The sequence below is a fragment of the Onychomys torridus genome, chromosome 12 (assembly GCF_903995425.1).
Source record: "Onychomys torridus chromosome 12, mOncTor1.1, whole genome shotgun sequence".
In the NCBI taxonomy this organism is placed as follows: Eukaryota; Metazoa; Chordata; class Mammalia; order Rodentia; family Cricetidae; genus Onychomys; species Onychomys torridus.
In genome coordinates, this window is record NC_050454.1 from 34,721,402 (window position 1) to 34,741,175 (window position 19,774).

The following is a 19,774-nucleotide window of genomic DNA, read 5'->3' on the forward strand; positions in this document are numbered from 1 at the left end:
CATGAATTGCCCATACTGTACAGATGAGATCATGAATATAGCAAGCCATTTTTGATGTTAAAAGGCACATAACTTCAGGAAACATGTTCTCAAAAAAAAGCAATTCAAAGATATGAAAGATAATGTAGTGTTTGCCATTAATACTACTTTCTCTGGGCTGGGAATACAGCTCAGTGGTTAAAGAGCCTGCCTAGCATGCACAAGGCCCTAGAGTCCATCTTAGAAGTGGAAAAAATAGTACTTTTCAATCAGCATACACACATAAGGCGCTAATTAAAATGCATATTATAAGACAACATGAGTTTATTAATATTCATTTAATATTAAAACTATGCATGAGTTTTGTCAGTAAGTGACTTGAGTTCATTCCACCTTAGAGGTGCCAAGTGATTGTATCAAACATCTATAAGACATGCTGAATCAAATAGTATGAATAATCCAACTCAAAGGGCATCTTTTTAAAAAAGAATATGAGTACTTAGCTACAAAGATAAGTTAGTCAATTAAAAGACATCATTTTAATGGGTCATATTTATCATAAAGAATCAGTGTACAATCAAAGCTAAATATATTTTCCCCAGGTATATCAAACATAAGCAAAATAATGTTAAAAGAATTAACATTACTAAAAAGTAAAATGCTTTTATGAACAGTATAAACATCACAGCACATTACTATTATTTGGCAATAGGAAACAAGAGGTTATGCTTCAATGTTGAATTTTTATAATTTCTATTAAGGACAACAAAAACTTCAACAACTTAAGTAAATTATAAATTCTAAGCAGTGACTCATGAATGGGGTCTCTTCAAGCAGACACAATAATGTACAAATGTGTCTCTTTCCAATGCAAACCAAACACAGCAACTTTGGGACCCACTCTCCATGTGCTTTAACTGTGAGGACCACAGGTGCATGATCACACAGTGAAAGTTGCTTTGAGTGAGCCTGATTTTAAAAGCGGCAACGATGCACTAGCTCTTCTCTATTTTATTGATCTGCACATTTCAAACGTCCATGTTAGCCATCAAATATGTACATTTTAAAGGTAAACATAACAAAATTCTATACAGCTTCAAAGATCACATCCTAACCACAGAGGCCTCTCTCATCTAGTGCAAGAGAGAGAGTGTTAACCACCAGATCCCGCATCGGACCAAAGAAGCATCATCAGTACATCCAAATTTGTCCCCTCTCAAATGCTTTCATTTTTCTTTTCATGTTTCCAGGCTGCCTAATTCGAAACGGGCAACAGCCACAAGAGCAATGCTTTGTGCCACAAATCAAGTCTTTTCCCATGAGTCTTTTCCTATCCCAAGCCTCCTGTTTATTGAAGGCAATTTTACCATTCAAATCAAATTCAGATGTATAAATCCCAGATACCTGGGTATGAAATCTGCCAAGAAAATTAAATATTTGTCTTCTTTTTCTTTTAATATAACCCACTATATAATAGTGAACTAAATGTGTTTGTTTCATAGAAACAACTTACATTTGCCAATACAGGGCAAATGGTCTATGTACAGATACATCAGGACTGCCTAACTGACAGTGAGTGTTGCTGGCCAGGCTCCATGCCAAGGGAGCTAGAATGGTGGTGCTCGCTGCTGAATGGACTTCCCCTTCAGGATACGTCGGATCTGAAAGAGAAATGAATCGTGAAGTGTATTTCTAAAGGATCAAAGTGTGATACTTCCGCCAGAGTTCCGCTCCTCTCATAACCCTCTACAATGTCCCTAACTTGCAAGCACAGCTGAGGCAACTCGTCGGCCCCGAGACTTTTACAATGACAACTTTTACAGCTAATTCAGGTTTCTTGTAATGACTGTTGAGTGCAAGACAGTAGCGCATTTCCATTAAAACTGAAAGTCAGCAACTGAAATAGGACTGGATTCCTCTGCTAATCTTCACCACTAGCACCCGTGGGAAGACCGACGATGTGGCAGTAATTGTGGCATATTAGACTATCTCACTTATCGGGAAGCAAGCCTCCAGTCACAAGAATGCAAAGTCCCTGTTAGACATACCCAAGCACATCTCAATGACTTCCAAGTCAAGACAGTGGCCCCAATACCCAAATGTTAAAGCAACTGTGGGTAACTCTAACATCCCAGGAGAGCCCCCATACTAGCTTTGTATTCCAGTTGGACAAACTGTGGTGTCTACCTACAACAGACTACAAGTGGTTACTTAGAAGAAAAGATTGTGGTGTCAGCTTTATAGCTACTAAAAGGAAGCCTGTCCAATGACCAGAGCCTAATGAGGAAGGAGAGGAGAAGCCCTCTCCACGACAGCGCATAATACAGAAGGACTAAGAACATTAAGAGCCTCACACTCCAGTTATGCCTGGAAGCATTGCGATGGGAAAGTCCACCCAGTCAGGCAGCAGACACCGGGCTTGAGATCTGCCATTTACTGACTGATCATGGCTCCTGTCCTCTCTAAGCGCTCATTTTTTCCTGTTAAACCTTATTGAAAAGTATTTATATTTTTAAATGATATAATAGACATGAAAACTGCCACAAACTATCAAGTGTCTAGGTTCCAAAGAGCTCCACAGACAAGAGGTACTACAACATTTTGGTTCTGATGACAGCTAGGAATCAAAGAGAAGGCTAACCTGTATAAATTCATTTATAATTAATAATGTATGTAATCATCTATCCACTGCTACCAATTGCCCTGATTCCCTCTGGGAAAAGATGACCATCAAAAATAATTTCTTAAAAAGATAGTAAAGTTCTTAAGAGTAAAGTTTACTCATGTGAAACTATTCAGCCCCTAATGATAAAATATAACCATACTTAATAAGCACAGCATAATTTTAACACATTCTAGGTTCTTTTCCATTTCTTATGGAGGACCAGTTAGTAGACAGAATTATAAAAACTGATATTCACTAAGCATTTATTACATGGGCCTGAAATACTTCAAACACTCTATACTAGAACAGCCTACTTGCAGGGGGGGGGGGGGGGGGCATCAGCTGGCCTTTGCCCTGTACAACCTCCTCCCTCTTTGTACTTCAGACCAAAGGGCCTAGAGGAATTTCCACCCACTCCCATGGCCCTCACCTGTTCTCCCACAGGGCCATCAGGGACCAAATGCACCGGCTGCTCATTCTCCAAGTTCCGAGTACTCGGGTCCGCTCCCTTCCTCATCAACAGACGGACGGCATCCAACTGTGTCACCCGATACTGCAGGCTGGCAGCAACGTGGAGGGCGGTGTTTCCATTGTAAGCCTGAAAACCAAGACGTGAAATGACGCACACGTTGGGAAGGTGGCAACTCCACCAGGGCAGCTCGGCAGCTTGCAGATGGGAGGGTAAAGCCAACACTGGCAGCGCCGAGGCTTTCAAAAATTACCTTTGCATTCACAAAAGATAGGCAACTGGGCAACTCCAGAAAGAGGCGAATGAGCTCCAGATTTGCTTCTTCTGCTGCCAAATGCAGGGCTGTGCGGCCACTTTTACGATCCTTGGGAAGGCAAGAAGGGAAACAGTGAAAATCCATATGCTGTGTTTTAGACCGACCACACATACACGCACGCACACGCACACACACACACATACACACATACACACACACACCACACGTTCGTCCTCTCACATGTCCAATTCAACGTTCAAGACTACTTCAGATGTTCCCTGAAGCCCCAGTTCAATGAAATCTCCTATTCGCTTGTATTCCCAATTAGTTTATCTACTTGTTTCTTATCACATTCTACTCATACACAGAGCAGCCATTAAAATGCAGAGATATAAAATGCTGCTTTCGTATGTGCTGTATCAAAGTCCACTTATTATCTATTCCTGTGTTTCCAGACTTGGTGGCCACCATGTAAAGCGATAGGGGGAGCAGGAAGCTCCACAGGGACCCACGTGGCCATCTGTATCCCCAACGTACTTAACACAGTGTTTTAGAACACAGGAAATAAGTAATCCCCAGAATTAGAAAGAATATTTCCAGTTTAAAACACTTATGTCCAGGTTAATACGGGGCCAGTGAGATGACTCAGGGGATAAGGTGCCTGCTGTCAGTCCTAAAGAGCCAAGCTGAGTCCCAGGACTCTGAATAGAAGGACAGAACCAACTCCTATACACTGTCCTCTGACCTCCACAGGGACCCATACACATGTACACACAAAACAAAAATCTAACAAAAGCATGTTTTTAAAAAACAAAATTAAAAAAGGCAAATTCCAGGGGGGAAAAAAAATCATTCCCAAAAGCACTGTCTTTAATGTCAGCCCATAAAACAAGAAGCCAAAGTAGCACCCATGCCCAGCTTCTTTGAACTTTTAAACAAGCACTAATTTATTTCACAGCTAAATCATTTTGTTTGTTTGTTTGTTCGTTTGGATAACCCACAGATTAAAAAGAAATCGAGAAAGCGGATTAAAGGATCTTTTCACGGCTAAGCTTCTTAACTACACATACAAAGCTATTCACTCCATCAACTTGAAAATAAGAGGGGTGTGGGGAAGCAGTTTCAGTCTGTGCCTGCAAGCCAAGCCTTTGCCACACACACCCCTTCCCCACCTCTAACCTCGACCGTGAAGTTACCTTCGCCTCCACGGCTGCTCCCATCTGAATCAGACACTTGATGGTGTCAACCAGACACTTATTCTTCAGTAAAAGATCCTGCACTTCAGGTGAATGAGGCTGTTGGTTCCTCTGCAGCTCATGTACCACGGCATTGTGAGCCACGACTGCACAGTGGAGAGGAGTCAGGCCTAGGAAAGGGGTACACGAGAAGTCAAGCCCTCCGTCGAGTATTTTGGTCACTACAATTATCCTAAGGATGGTTCCTCGTTTCACTTAAAATGGTCGCTATAAAACCTAGTGAGGTCAGCTGCATATAGCTAGGCAGTTTAAATGCCAATTTTACCTATAAAACATGTAGCTTTATTTACCTCCTCTCTTTCTTAGTATGATACTGAATACTCCCAGAGTCCATGTACCCTACTTTCTACGTGGTTCTTTATCTAATAAAATATCAGTTGCTCACCGTCATAGTTAGTTGCCTCAAGATCCACAAACTGATTGCTCCTCGCTGCTCCCTTCTGGATTGCCTGCAAATTTTTAAGATACACACCTGTTATCCACAGGCAAGGTACACAAATGGCCATCAACTATCGTGCTAAGAAATGAATCAACTCCAAACAGATTATTTTAACAAGCAGCCTACATGCAACTTCTTATATCCAAGCCCCATGTCTTTGGTAAATCAATGATAGAAGCTTGCTTTCTGGCCTCTTACCTGGAGCACCTGGGAGTGGCCCTTCTCCGCACAGACGTGCAGAGGTGTTCTTCCCCAGCAGTCTGTGGTGTTCACCTGGGCACCAAGGTTCACCAGATCTTGCACTATGAGGTGCTGATTGGCAGCTACCGCCACCTGAAAGGCACTCTGTAGACATTTAGAGAAGAAAGACGTTTTTTAAACCTGTGACACTATCATCACAAAGAATATGAAACTAAACTATGGCTAAGGGGAATGTCCACACCAAGAAAATAAATCCTATTACTAAACAACCAAATACAGCAAGAGGAGGAAACGAAAATAAGCTTAGGGTGAGGCTTAATTACACCTAATCTTTGGTCAAACAACTACAAAGAGAACATTAATAAACTTCAAGGTTGACGGTGGCAAAATGTCAGTATCTCAAAGTTAATATTAACTGAAGTCTCCTGATTGGGGGGCTCGTAAGCAATCTGCACCTCAGACTGGCTAGCCTTCACTCTAGCACAAGCACATGGCTGCCATGCCCACCCCCTCCTCACCTGTCCATTGTGTTCTTTAACATCCAGCATGTGCAGTGCATTCATCTTTCTGGCAAGAACATAGGAGAGCGCTCGCCTCCCTTGGGCAACAGCGATGTGGAGAAACCTGGCGAAGAGGCAAGGAAAAGAGAGGAATGGCTTCTGACTCCATGCTGAATGCCATGCTGAACATTTAAAATCTAGTGGTTTTTTTTAGTGTCCATATTATGAGCATAAACACTTATATATAATTGTATGGCAGAAACATTAGTATTTTATGTGTAAAGAAAATAGAGGCATGGGGATTTTAAGTTACTTGCCCAAAGCTATACAGCCATCAGGACAGAGTAGGAGCCAGCCTACAGCTCCACTCCTAATTGATGCCTAGTCATGATCTAATTGTTTCTGCTCTAAAGACATAATCTACATTAGCCTTCAAAACACATTACTCATAGAAAGCACAATATTTTCAATTTAAGAAAAGATTAAAAGGAACATCCTTTCTGGGAATATGAATTATCATGTGTGCCAACTGTGAAAATACATGAGCTAAAAAGGATACTCACGTGTCACCGTCTGCATCCTTAAAGAGAAACTGGTCTTGAGAAATATTCGCCAATTTGCTTTCTTCCTGCTCTACCTGCCACTGAAAAAATGACTTCCCTAGCTGGGTGGTATTCATCGGGCTTCCCATGATGCTCTGGAGTGAGAGGGAAGTACCAAACGAGGACGAGGCAGCTTCATGCACCCCGACTGCCTCGCAGGCATTGTTCGGCATCAGGCTGAAGTTCTGCAGGTGAGTCTCATTTTGTTGTGGGCCGCTGGGGGAAGCCTGAATGGGAACAGCAATATTCTCAGATTCCCCGTGGCCGCTCAGAAGAGACACAAAACTCTGGCTCGTGCAGAACGGCGAGTCTTGATTATCAAAGAGGTTTGAGTCATACTTGGGAGACTGGGAGGTTGTGGAATAAGAACTGAACTGCAGAGCCGGGTTGTGTGGATAGTTCTGTGGCTGCTGTGGCGGCTGCTGTGGTGGCTGCTGTGGTGGCGCTGGCAGCGTCTGTGGCTGCATGTTTTGGGTTTGTGGTGAATACTGGTACATAGAAGCTTGGTCCATCATTTGTGGAGAGCCGCTGACTTGGAACGATTGGTATTTTTGAGGTGGAGAGAAGACCTGCCCTCCATGGAAATCCTGGCACTGGTCTCTCGGGGAGTTCTGGGGTACCACAGGGCTCATCCAGCTAACCTGGACAGTGTTTAGGGAAACTGGGCTGCACTCGTTCTTGATGTTTATAATGCTCTGAAGCAGATCAGTACCGCTATCCAGTTTGGATTCATTTCGACGAACATCTTCCATGCTCTCCCCAGGTGCAGGTGTTTGAGGTGATGTCTGGAGAGAAGGAAAAAAAAAAAAAAAAACAACTTTCACAATCACTTCCTTGAAAAGACCTCCAAGAGCTAGGTGTAGACTCCGTGGTAGGGGACATGGCGAGGCTTCAGTCACAGACACCCAAAGTAACTTTTTTCAATAGCAGCACTATCCCAGGAATGGTCCCACAGACTGTCCAGAGGAAGACAGTGAGATGCTTACCACGAAGTGAGTAGACAACAGAGCTGGCCTCTTGCAAACTGGTCCATCAGACAGAGTATCAGCCTCCTTCCTTTTCCCCACAGTGGATACTGTGCTCTTCAATTCTGCTCCCAAAGAGAAAACATGCAATCTGTGATCATCCCACTTTACAAAGTCCACCTAAGTTATTCATTTTACTGCAAAAACACCAATAAAATTATGAATGACTAGAAGTAGCTCTTACCTGTGAGTTGCTCAATGTTCACACTCTGTGTCTACAAGGGAAAAGATTTCAATTTAGTACATAGAAAATGGTTTCTCACCTAGTAAAGATTTCTCTCTACCACCTTCCACAACACACCATAAATCTGAGAAAAATAAACACTGACAGAACAGCTATCTCCGTGTTCATTCTCATTGTCTCTGTCTCTGTCTCTCTCTCTCTCTCTCTCTCTCTCTCTCTCCATTTTCACTTCTAGCCTGGTCAATCCTAGGCAAGATGGAATGAATATGACCACCTGATTCTTTCCTCTCTAATCAAAATGTTCTATGTTCACTGAATCCTGTGAATTTCCTTGTCCCGAAACTGCTTTCATGCGTTTGCTCATTAAGTTTCTCTTACACACCTGGCACTAAGCCAAGTGGAAGGTCTACAGCAAATAACAAAAAAATACGTCCCTGTCCTATGATCTCGGGTCCTTTAGGAAGAACTGCAAGTGACTTACTGGACCTAGGTTAGCCAATAACTCTGACAGACAGACTAGGCTCCCGCTCACTCAAAACAAAGAGCAGACCGCACCTTCAACTCATCCACGGATGGGCCAGAAGTCTTCTGTTTGTGGCTTCGGATATGTAGCAGGAGCTCCTTCACCGAGTTCTTCACACGAACGCCCTGAAAAGGTCCTCTCTGCTGCCTGCCAACCCCCATATGGGGCTCAACTGTTCAAAAGAAAAAGAAACACCTCAGTTACATCTCTTCACAGCCATGAATCATGACAGACCCCCAAGGCGGCAGGCAGCTTGATGGAGAAAGTCCTCAAACAGCAGACTGCAGAGCCTTTCCAACGTCTCGGTCAACGGATTCCCATCTAGTACTTCTCAAGGGGTCGGTACTGCCTGATAAGATTTTCCGACCAGGCGCTATGAAATGTGGTCCAGGATCCTTGGAGCCAAAGGACAAATATACCCAAGTAAAGCCTCTCTGTCTCTCAGGTCTATTTACTCATGAAATAGGATCAGAGATTTTGCCAAGACTGTCAACTTATTTATATTCTTGACTTTGAGAAATCCTTGGAGTAGCAGAGTATAAATGAGGCATTTGTAGTTTTTAAAACAAAGTCTTTTATGTTCATATAGAAAGTATAAAGTACCTTCCCTTCATTCACCTAAGAATTGGAACAAAACTTTCCCTCAAGATCTCAAGGTACCAAAGCCTAACAATTAACACTGCCTTAGATTTCTTAGTATTTCCTTAATTCACTGGTGCCAAGAAAGCTGCCTAAGTTCACTGAGCACATTTCCACATACACACACAGGATTTCCCCTCATTTACTGCTCTTAGAACTACGTACACGGGCATTCTAAGTAAAAAGGAAACAGGCGTACTCACTTTAAAATTTCAGAATGCAGTTTAAAATCTACTATGAGTACAGTATTCCACTCCTGGCCACCACTATGTAACAAGCTCTTGCATAGGAATTGAACACAACATTCAGAAAGTCAGGAAATGAATAGCTAGTCCGCTATTCAAAACAGGAAAAATAAAATGGAGAACGAAACATAATTTGACCATCTAACACAAGTAGATAAGACCGACATCTTAGTGATGGAGCAAATAAAACAATCAGATGGTCTTGGGGTTTAAGTTCCAGGATTTCAACAAACACCCAAATAGCCAGTCTATAACAACATTCCTCTGTACTGACAGAGTTTAAAACTCCATGCCCACGTCACAGGAATGTAGTTTCAGGAATCCCCCATGGCTTGTGTGGTAAACCAAGAACTAGCAAAAATTGGTTCAGCCAATGTCGGCAAAGGACCTCAGAAAGGGCTGGAAATGCATATACACCCAACTTTTTAGATAGGCTATACACGACACTGTGGCTTAAGGCACATCATTTTAAATTAAAAGTTAACTTTTTAAAAATAAAAGACAACTAAAGCTTGAGTGGCCAGCAGTAAGAAACAGCAAGGAGTCCTTCTTTAAAATAATTCTGATTAGAAGCCCCGACAGCTGAGATAATCTAGGCGGTCTTCAAATCTACCCGCAGCGGCATCCTGTTTTCCCCCAAATTATGCAACTCGGTTTATGAAGAAAGAAAACCATGCAACTCGCCGCTAAAGAAAGGGCTTCACTAGATCTAACTTTTCCATTCTAAAGCACACCGAAAAACAAGACGGCAGGATTCTGAGCAGGCCTCTGAAACTCCAAAACAAACTAAGCACAGACCCTGAATCACTTCTCCGGCCCCAGTTTTCCTTTACATCTTGATAAATGGTTTCTTTTTCTTTTATTCATCCCTATAAATATACTGGGAATAAATCGTGGCTTTAAGCCCAGTTCCCAAAGCTTTATATCCTCCACCACTGCTTCTCGCTCAAAGAGTTACAGGAAGAAAACTACATCTCCATCAGACCCAAAACTTCATCACCCAGTAAAATTCTTTCTCAGAGGCTGTGGAGTTCGGGGGTTGCGGGGGAGAAGTGAAAAGGTAAAGGGTTATGAGATGAGAGAAAAAAAAAGAGAATCGGAGACTCCCAAGTCCTTTTCCCCCAGGTGCCAGCGCTCTAGCCAGCAGGGTGCTCGGAGCTGGAGCCCCAAGGCGCCGGACTCCGCAGACAATCAAGGACAGGGTGCCCGAATCAGAACAGGGCATCTTAGCCGTCACTCATGACTACTCCGTGTCTGTCCCGCTGCTACAGAAGTCGCGGGAGCCGCTTAATGTCCAGGCGCCCGCTTATCTGGGGAGTCCTGCCCCATCCTCCCAGGCGTGGGTACCCCGGGGAGAGGGGCGCGGGGTCCCGCGGGTGGGTACCTTGCGGGCGCTCGGCGCGGGCGCCGCCCCTCGGGCGGGACTCCACGGCCCCGCAGGAGGACACGGAGGAGGTGGAGGAGAAGTCGGAAGAGTCGGAGCCGGGCGAGCCGGGCGCCGAGGGCACGGCGGACAGGTAGCCCGCGTCGCCGGCACTGGGGGCGGAGGGCGGCGAGGCGCCGTAGAAGTAGGCCAGGTTGAGCGGGCTGGTCATGAGGCCGCAGTCGCCGGCCGCGTCCAGCAGCCCCTCTCCGCCGCGGCTGTCGTCCAGCAGCTTGTCCACGATCATGCTCCCAGGATCGGCGCTCGGGGTCCCCCAGACACCTGCGCCACCAGCGGGCTACGCGGCTAGCTGCGGCAGGGCGGCTCGTACGTGCGCGCCCCGGGGCCGCCGGGCTATTTAACGAGCGGCGCTCGCCGACCCCTCCCCTCCCCTCCTCCCCCACTCTCGCCCGGTGCTCCGCCCGGTCATTGGCCGCCTCCCGCCCCGCCTCCGGATGCGTCTAGTTTCCAGTAAAATGCCCAGGATGAGGCAATGCGCCCTCCGCCCTCGCCCCGCCCTGCCCGGGCCGACCGGTTGTTTTCCGGCGGCTCACCTGGAAACCCCGGTGAGCACCCTGTACCCGCGCTCCGGACCCTTAGCCCGTGCCAGCTGTTCCAAGCCTCCCCGGCCGGCACGCCGCACCCCCCACAGGTCCGAACCCCGCAACAGGCCGTGTGTGCAGGGGCTTGAACCCCGGATGCCTGCGGGGAGCCCCGGGCAGCTGCGGGAACGGGTCCGCCCGGTTCCGGGAGTGGGAAGACCGAGCCGTGCGTGCACGCAGCCCTCCGCCCTCCAGAGTTCAGTCTCCTCCCGTGCCTCCCAGCACTTACCCGCCTCCAAACCTGGAAGCGTTTGCCCGCGTTCTTTCGAGCCTGGTCTCCGTTTCAGAGCGCTCGAAGTTTTTCTAACTTCATATCTGGGCCATAACTAATAGTTACTTTTAGGTGCCGTATTGGAATAAAAAAGCAATGTCCACCCTTTGGTCTCCTTCAATACTAGAATAAAGTCTTTCTTGCCAGGATATGAATGATGAATACACGTGTGTGTGTGTGTGTGTGTGTGTGTGTGTGTGTGTGTGTACATCTGTAATGTTTTACTCTGCACAACTTTACCTTGTGTCTGATAAACACAGGGATTTTGATGTTTCTGTCTTGAATGCCTTTTTCAATGTTTAAACAACTAACTATTGCCGCAAATCCAACTAGCAAAACGACAAGGAAAGTTTGTTTGGGGGGGAATGAATGATTAAGTACATTAAAATGTACTAAGTAGGAACAAGGTAAGTAAATGCATTACATTAAAAGAAACTGACTGTGATTAAGCATCATGAGTGGTAACAAAGTTCAGTGCGCAGCCTAAAAAGAGAGAGGATGTTTCTTGGGGAGCAGAGAGGTCAAGGGGAAAGTCTTTCCAAAGAATGAGATGAGTCCTAAGGGGTTTGCAGGAAAATCATCAGCAAAGAATTCCGGCCAGGAGTCAGGGAAGAAGAAGTCACAGTGCCCTTGAGGACTGCCAACGGGAAGATAACCTTAGATGTAAAAGGTAACTTTTAAGTGGAGCACCTTCAGGGGCTGATGAAGATTCTGGGACTGAAGAAACATGAAGGAATTTTAAGCAGGCAGAATGAATCTGGAAACAGTTTTAGAGGAGATGAGGCTGTGGGAGTCAGAAGCCAGTAAGAATGAATTGACATGGCCCAAAAAAGATGACCCAACCTCGAGGAAGAAAACAGTGGCAAAGAGGGAGGTAAAAATAAACAGGTAAACAAATGAACTGCACTACAGAGGTGGACGGAATCGACAAATCTGGCCTGGCTGAAACGGTGAGACTGACCAGGGCAACCCCAGCTCCATAAGTCATTAGGCAGGTTTGAGCATTAGTGAAAGCACCACTAATATTAATATCAACGAGTTCTCCTGCTTGTTTTCTGGAAATAAACAAAGACAGGGAAATGAGGTTATTTGATTCCCTAGTTGAGAGCTGTTAGGTCTTGCTCTGTGCTCAGGCAGCCTTGAGAAAAGAACTGTCAAACCACTTTAAACACTGGGCAGAGCCGCCACATGCCAGCTGTGGCCAGCTGCTATTAAAACACAACTCCAGCTTCTGAAGGTGCAGCCTGGGCCAACACTGTCTCAAACAGCTTGTGCCAGACTTTTCCAGGCATGCAGATTGAGGGCCTGTCCCCTGATGGTCGCCTACAAGAGGGTCGGCTGGGACTGTACATACACAGAAGGTACAAACATCTCAGTTCATCTCCTCTTCCGCCACATGAAAAATTAAAGTGATACGTATTTCAGGGGTAGGTATGAATAAAATCTAGACTCATTGTGGGTTTTTTGCTATGCCTTCCTTAAGTGAGACATATTTTTCCCCAGCATTAAGTGTGGATATTCAACAAGGTGAGTCTGCACTCCAGATGTCTTAGCATCCCCTGCATTTGTAGTCAGGAATTCAATATGCTTGGCCGATACCAGGTGGATGCCACGAAATAGCAGGTGCGGTCTGTAGAATGGGCCTTTGACATGGACCTTCAGACAAGGTCAGTTTACGTCTGATGAGCTGCTGTTCCATTTGAAAGTACCAGTGCTGTAATTTCCCCCCGTCAGCCAGCAAAATCAATGACCAACACAGTCCAATAGCTCACCCTCTGAGATACTGGTGTTCCCACATCAAATATGAAATGCTGTTCTAAATTGTTTATGGTATTAAGAAAGTTCGTTACATTTACATTTAAAATTTCTGTTCCATTTTTAGAACTCTGAGTTATTGGCCCGATGATGGTATTACAACATAACTGGTACCATAAAACTGTTCAAACTGTTCGGTTGTATGAAACACATTAAGGTAAATTATTAACATCTATAAAGCAAGTGAAAGGATTTTTTCAGGTCACTTTGGAATAGAATTCTCCTTTCCACAAGTCACACAGCTCTCTGATATATTATTTTCCCCTTTTCCAGTGTCCTTAAGATGCAGACAGTACATCTGAGCCTTGAGGGCACAGGTCTTCTAATCTCCCCTTTAAAACACAGCATCAGACCCATGTTAGACAGGTGAGGATTTTAATCACTGTGACACCTTCGCGCACGTGTGTGTGTGTGTGTGTGTGTGTGTGTGTGTGTGTGTGTGTAATGGAACTAGAAAAAGGGGTCATGAGATTTAAAGGTAGAGAAAGGGTGATGGAATCAGAAGGGAGTACGTTCTAGAAAGTATCTTGTTAGTGGGGACAGGGGACACACAGTGTGTGCAGGGATGGGGTGGAGCGGTTAAAACACAATATGATGACAGATAGGTATAAAATGGCAGCAATAAAACCCATTGCTTTTCGTATGCTAACTTTTTTTTTGAGACAGGGTTTCTCTATGTAGCTTTGCACCTTTCTTGGAACTCACTCTGTAGCCCAGGCTGGCCTCAAACTCACAGAGATCCACCTGGCTCTGCCTCCCAAGTGCTGGGATTAAAGGTGTGCACCACCACCGCCCGGCTCATATGCTAACTTAAAAATTTAATCATAATCATAAAAAGGCAATACCATTTGAGCCTTTAATTGGGCCTATTGTAACAATGGGAAGAACCAAAGAGTGTCTGCCTGTGGGCCTACAGATTGAGCTGGGCAGTCTGCAAGGGGTATTTATACTAGTCACCTATGACCTTCCTGCAAAGGAAGGGTTGTGTTTACACCAATCACACACTGTCCCTTCTGCACCAATAGGTACGATAGCCTCTTAGAAGAGTATTTGTCCATCAGGTGAATAGTACGGCTTGTCATTTGTTCTGATCAAACACTGGACTGTGAGCTGAGCCACTGTTTATCACAAAATATCAATTTTATGTAAGTGACAAACTGGATATTCAGATTTCTTTTTAATTACAAAGTAAATCTGCTGTATCAAAAAGAATAGCTATCAGTATTTGTTGGCAATGAGAGAATTCAAGTTTTTTAATGAAAACTTAAATTTGAGGCATTCTCTGTCAGATCTCCCAAGTTGGAGAGCCTCCCAATACTTAAAGCCTTGTGATGAGGCCAGTGGTGAAGTTATTCACAAATGTAACTTTTTTTTTAAGTTTATTTATTTATTATGTATACAGTATTCTGCCTGCATGTGTCCTTGCAGGCCAGAAGAGGGCGCCAGATCTAATTGCAAGTGGTTGTGAGCCACCATGTGGTTGCTGGAAATAGAACTCAGGACCTCTGGAAGAGCAGTCGGTGCTCTTAACCATTGAGCCATCTCTCCAGCCCCCCTTTTTTGTTTTTGTTTGTTTGTTTTTTGGTTTCTCTGTGTAGCTTTGCGCCTTTCCTAGAACTCACTTGGTAGGCCCAGGCTGGCCTCAAACTCACAGAGATCCTCCTGGCTCTGCCTCCTGAGTGCTGGGATTAAAGGCGTGCGCCACCACCGCCCAGCCACAAATGTAACTTTTTTTTCTGATATTTTTTTTCTTTTTTTTTTTTTTTTTTTGGAGCTGAGGATTGAACCCTGGGCCTTACACTTGCCTACTAGGCAAGTACTCTACCACTAAGCTAAATCCCCAGCCCCCACAAATGTAACTTTTAATAATGGAACATACATACATATCGTTATAACCATGATAAAGCATTAGAAAATCTGTATCACTCAATTAACTGTCTGTTGCAGATGAACAATGAAAGATATCACAAAAATCACTATGGGTAAAAGAGCTATTAAAGTATAAGACAAACCAATGGGTTTAATGGATCAGAACATAAAGTTAGCTGGGGTCCTGTGTAGCTCAGTGGTACAGCGCTTGCCTAGCATGAAAAAGGCCTTGGGTTCAGTCCCCAAAAAATACACACACAAAAATTTCTGAGAGCATTGGTGGTGTATAACTGCAATACCAGTGCCTAGGAGGTAGAGGCAGGAAGATCTGGAATTCAAGATCAGCCTGGACTATATAGTGAGATCTTGGCTAGCCTCAGCTACACAGCAACGTCTCAAAAAACAAAAATGTTGATATATCAGTTTATGTTTTTCAAAAACTTTCACATTTGAGGGCTTGAAAGAAGACTCATGGGTTAAAAGTACTTGCTGCTCTTGTAGAGGATCCAGATTCAGTTCCCAGAACCCACATGTCAGCTCACAACCACCTGGAACTCCAGTTCCAAGGGATGTGGCATGTTCTTCTGTACTCCAAGGACACCAGGCATACATTTGTTGCAAATACATACATACATACATACATACAAGCAAAATACTCATACACATAAAAAATAAATCTTAAAAATTTAAGGAATGGGGGTGGTGTACATGGTCTCACTCTCTACCCGAGGCTGCCCTGGAACTTACCATGTAGACCGAGATAGATTCAAACTTGCTTCAGTCCCAGTATCTCTGCCTCTCTAGTGCTGGGTTTAGAGGCATGCACCACCTTTAAGAACTTTTATTATAGATATTCATTTATATTATATATTGTGCCATGTTCATTCCGCAACAAATGTGTGCAGAACAGAGAGCAGCTTGAAGTAATCAGGTCTGTTACATGGGGCTGGGGGATCGAACCCAGGTCATCAGGCTTGGCAGCAAGCACCTTTACCAGCTCGGCCACTTTGCCAGCCCTCGCATGCACTCTCTTTAACTTCCCTTCCTTTTAAATACGGATAATGCACATCTGTCACTGATTCCTCATATGAAGACATGAATGCCTTACATGCCAGAATTTTAATTCCAGAACTGTTTCTAAGGATATTCTTTAATGTACAGCCCTTAATTCAGAATCTAAAGCTTGAAGGTTTTGGTTAGGGGGAGGGATTTGTTTTAGTTATTGCTTTTTACAGAGATTTACTCTGAATTTCTACAAATAAGGAAGTAGTGTATGCCAGATAAAAACACCAATTAGGGCTGGAGAGATGGCTCAGAGGTTAAGAGCACTCACTGACTGCTCTTCCAGAGGTCCTGAGTTCAATTCCCAGCATCCACATGGTGGCTCACAACCATCTGTAATGAGATCTGGCTCCCTCTTCTGTGTACATAATAAATAAATAAATCTTAAAAAAAAAAAAACAAAAAAAACCACCAATTAGAGAAATGTTTAAGAGCTGAAGAAGACACCAGCCTAGGTCAAAACAGGCATCACCAATGAAATAGTTAAAATGACAGCCATGAAATATTACCTATACTTTGGCACACTGATAATGTTAATGCTAGTGAAAGCCCACCATACACTAAATGCTGTGTTAGGTTATTTACATTATCTCTAGGACAAGTAATAACTGGAAGAATGGTCAATGACTGAAGTAAAATCAATAAAGTCAATGGTCAAAAACTAAAGTACCAGTTAAGGACAGCTTGCCAGCCACAGCTCAGGTGAGCCAATAAAAATACAAGCATGCCTAGCTATGGATGGGAAGAATGTAACCCTGATACCAACACCAAAATCTGAACTTTCTGTTATTAAGAGATATGTGGATTTAATAGGGTTAATCACAATCACCTCCCCTCCCTGCCAAGCTGTTTTTGCTTACACTTTCAGTATACCTTAAGTCAGAAACTGGGAACCATAGGCTCCGAGCTAAACACAACCCTTTGTGCAAATTGGTTTTTACACTTTTTTAATCATTCATTTTAAGTGCCTGTCTAAGTACCTACATAATATCCTCAATCTTCTCTTGTGGCCCCCAAAAGCTTAAATATGTCTACTTGGTCCACAATGGGGGAAGAAACCCACTCTCTGGTTCAAGCAAAGGCGCTTAGAGTTCCTATGGTATGACTCTAAAACCTACAAACCCAATTCTAGCAATTTCTGGCTGTGTGACCTCAGGCAACTTCCTTAATCTCTGAGTGTCAGTTTATGCTCCTAAAAGTTGAGAACAACTAGAGTCTAAATCAAACTGTTAACATCACATGAGATAATGTACAACGCATACAATGTACTGGACATACTCAAGAAACTGAGCAAATGTTAATTCCCTTATCATTCCTTCACATTACTGTGAGCTGTGAGTAAATGCTCTACTTCTGTATCTGAAGCTGCAGAAGGAGGCCTGGATTACAGACAGGACGAAAAAGACCTGTTAGTCACACCTGTGTCTGCATAGCACACATCCCAACACCCCCGCCCCAAGCACTTTCACATCTGTCCCATTAAGCTGGTTAGGCAGGAGCTGGATGTCATTTAAAATGTTGCACTGTTAAATTAGTACATCAGAAAACCTGGAACGAACAATTCCTAAAGATGTACCAACTAGCTAGGAGAGTCAGCAAATCGGCTCTCCTCTCCACATCCTTCCATCTTTCCCGTTTCTGGCCATCATGTCAAATCCAGCTCCTAGATTATACAGGCTTGCCCTGTTACCTACAGGATAACATCTCTGTCGGCCTACATCATCCTTTACAGTGCTGAGTTCCAGAGAAACCCAACAACCCCGAGGGGTGGACAGAAAAGGTTTGCAGAGAGAGAAAAGGACACAAACAAGGTTGGGTTTTTTGTTTTGCTTTGCTTTTAGTTTTATATGTCCAAAGTCTCCGAATCCTTGATCAGTGACTCTTGGCCATTTTTCCCCAGGTTTCCAGATGGGTATGACTTAGCAAATGGAGCTCTGTGCCTAGTATGATCTTCACACCGATCGGTGGTTCCCGGACCACTTCCCCAGTGGTTTTAATAGTTCCTAAAAAGGAGAAATTCCCCATGATGTTTGAGTACTCTCATTTAAACTTCTGGATCCAGTGATTCCAGTGCCATGTCTACCACTCAGACTGCTGAGAGAGGAGGTATGTTATAAGAGAACTCAAAGTGGGCTCAAACGTGCCTTGGACGGTTCCTTAACGGAGCTGGTTTAAATGCCTAGCCAACCTAAGGCTGTTTCTTTATGGCAACTCCATGGCACCATTCCACAGCAGCAGCACTACTGAAGACACTTGTGGTCAAGGATGGCAGACACACTTGGTTTTTTTGTTGGTTTGGTTTGGTTTTGGTTTCAGTTTTTCGAGACAGGGTTTCTCTGTGTAGCTTTGCGCCTTTCCTGGAACTTGCTTTAGAGACCAGGCTGGCCTGGAACTCACAGAGATCCGCCTGCTTCTGCCTCCTGAGTGCTGGGATTAAAGGCGTGTGCCGCCACCACTGCCCAGCAACACACTTGTTATATATGAATGGGGTGCTGGCACCCACTAAGAGTCTAAGTACAATATTCAGGCAAATAAAGAAAAAAGAGGTCTAGCAGAAGCAAAAAAACTCAACAAATAACAAAAAAAACATAGATGCAAACAGATAATCTAGGAGTAACCAGATAGCAGATACTTTTTAGCCAGAGTCCTTGTAGTTTCTTACAAGGAAATGCAGTAACAGGGGAGGACACAAGATGATCTTTGTCAGGGGAAGGCACAAGTTGGGGGGGGGGGGGGGTGTCGAGGGACACACAAGCAGAAACAAAACTAACTTCTCGGGTTGAGTCTTTGTGATTTGTTCCATCGGTGTTCACTTATCTAGTAGCATTTGTTAAAGAAAAAACTTCAACAGAAAATAAAAAGCAATATCTGGAATATAACCAACTTAAATCTAAATTCTATCAGTCACGCCGGGTGGTGGTGGTGGCGGCGGCGGCGGCGGCGGCGGCGGCGGCACACGCCTTTAATCCCAGTTCTTGGTAGGCAGAGCCAGGCAGATCTCTGTGAGTTCGATGGCCAGCCTGGTCTACAGAGCAAGATCCAGGACAGGTACCAAAACTACACAAAGAAACCCTGTCTTGAAAAATTAAAAAAAAGAAAGGAAGGAAGGAAGGAAGGAAGGGAGGGAGGGAGGGAGGGAGGGAGGGAGGGAGGGAGGGAGGAAGGGAGGGAGGGAGGAAGGGAGGAAGGAAGGAAGGAAGAAAAATTCTGTCAGTCACAAAACTCTCACCTATTCATGGATTCATTCAGTAAATACTTAAGCAGCACACAAGTGCTCTTGCTACTCTTCCAGGCCCTCACCGAGCTTACATTCACAGCGGACACAGACAACAATCGTATTGCTGTATAATGCCGGGCAAGCGCTGTGATGTGCTAGGAATCAAGGTGAGGTACAGAAAGCCAGAAGCGCCATTTCAGACAGACTGGGAGGCCTTCCTACTGCCTTCCACTCCTAAGTGACCACAGAGCACTTTGACACCGGAGATTTTTGTTTGGGTTTGGTTTTTTGTTTGACCTGAGGTAGAGTCTCACTCACTATGTAACCTGGGCTGTACTCCTGGCACTGGCTATGGAGACCAGGCTGGCCTCGAACTCACAGAGATCTGCCTGCTCCTGCCTCCCAAGTGCTGAGATTAAAGGCGTGGGTCAGACCTGAGACTTTTTGATCTCATTCTTTCTGTACTGTATAAACGACATCACTCAGCTCTGATCTGAGTAAGGTCTCCTTACCTCTAAGTTCTAATCCCATG

General features: G+C 44.4%; 1 protein-coding gene across 1 annotated transcript; it reads right to left on the bottom strand.

Annotated features, from left to right (window-relative positions):
- Positions 1 to 338: 338 nt before the first annotated feature.
- On the bottom strand, positions 339 to 10,763 carry Nfkbiz (NFKB inhibitor zeta). Its single transcript, XM_036203162.1, has 12 exons — positions 10,368 to 10,763; positions 8,132 to 8,271; positions 7,577 to 7,607; positions 7,354 to 7,457; positions 6,329 to 7,152; positions 5,784 to 5,889; positions 5,263 to 5,409; positions 5,011 to 5,074; positions 4,566 to 4,735; positions 3,367 to 3,477; positions 3,075 to 3,242; positions 339 to 1,640 (listed from the first exon to the last, which is right to left on the bottom strand). The coding sequence occupies exons 1-12, from the start codon at positions 10,651 to 10,653 to the stop codon at positions 1,587 to 1,589; spliced, it is 2,205 nt and encodes a 734-aa protein (XP_036059055.1). The 5' UTR covers positions 10,654 to 10,763; the 3' UTR covers positions 339 to 1,586.
- Between the last annotated feature and the right edge of the window lie 9,011 nt (positions 10,764 to 19,774).

Excerpts from the sequence above, each read along its gene's own strand:
- Nfkbiz (XM_036203162.1), bottom strand. The coding sequence starts at position 10,653 with ATGATCGTGGACAAGCTGCTGGACGACAGCCGCGGCGGAGAGGGGCTG. Across the intron at positions 8,272-10,367 it reads CCGCGCCGAGCGCCCGCAAG|TTGAGCCCCATATGGGGGTT; the intron begins GTACCCACCCGC and ends TCTTTTGAACAG. Across the intron at positions 1,641-3,074 it reads ATGGCCCTGTGGGAGAACAG|ATCCGACGTATCCTGAAGGG; the intron begins GTGAGGGCCATG and ends TTTCTCTTTCAG.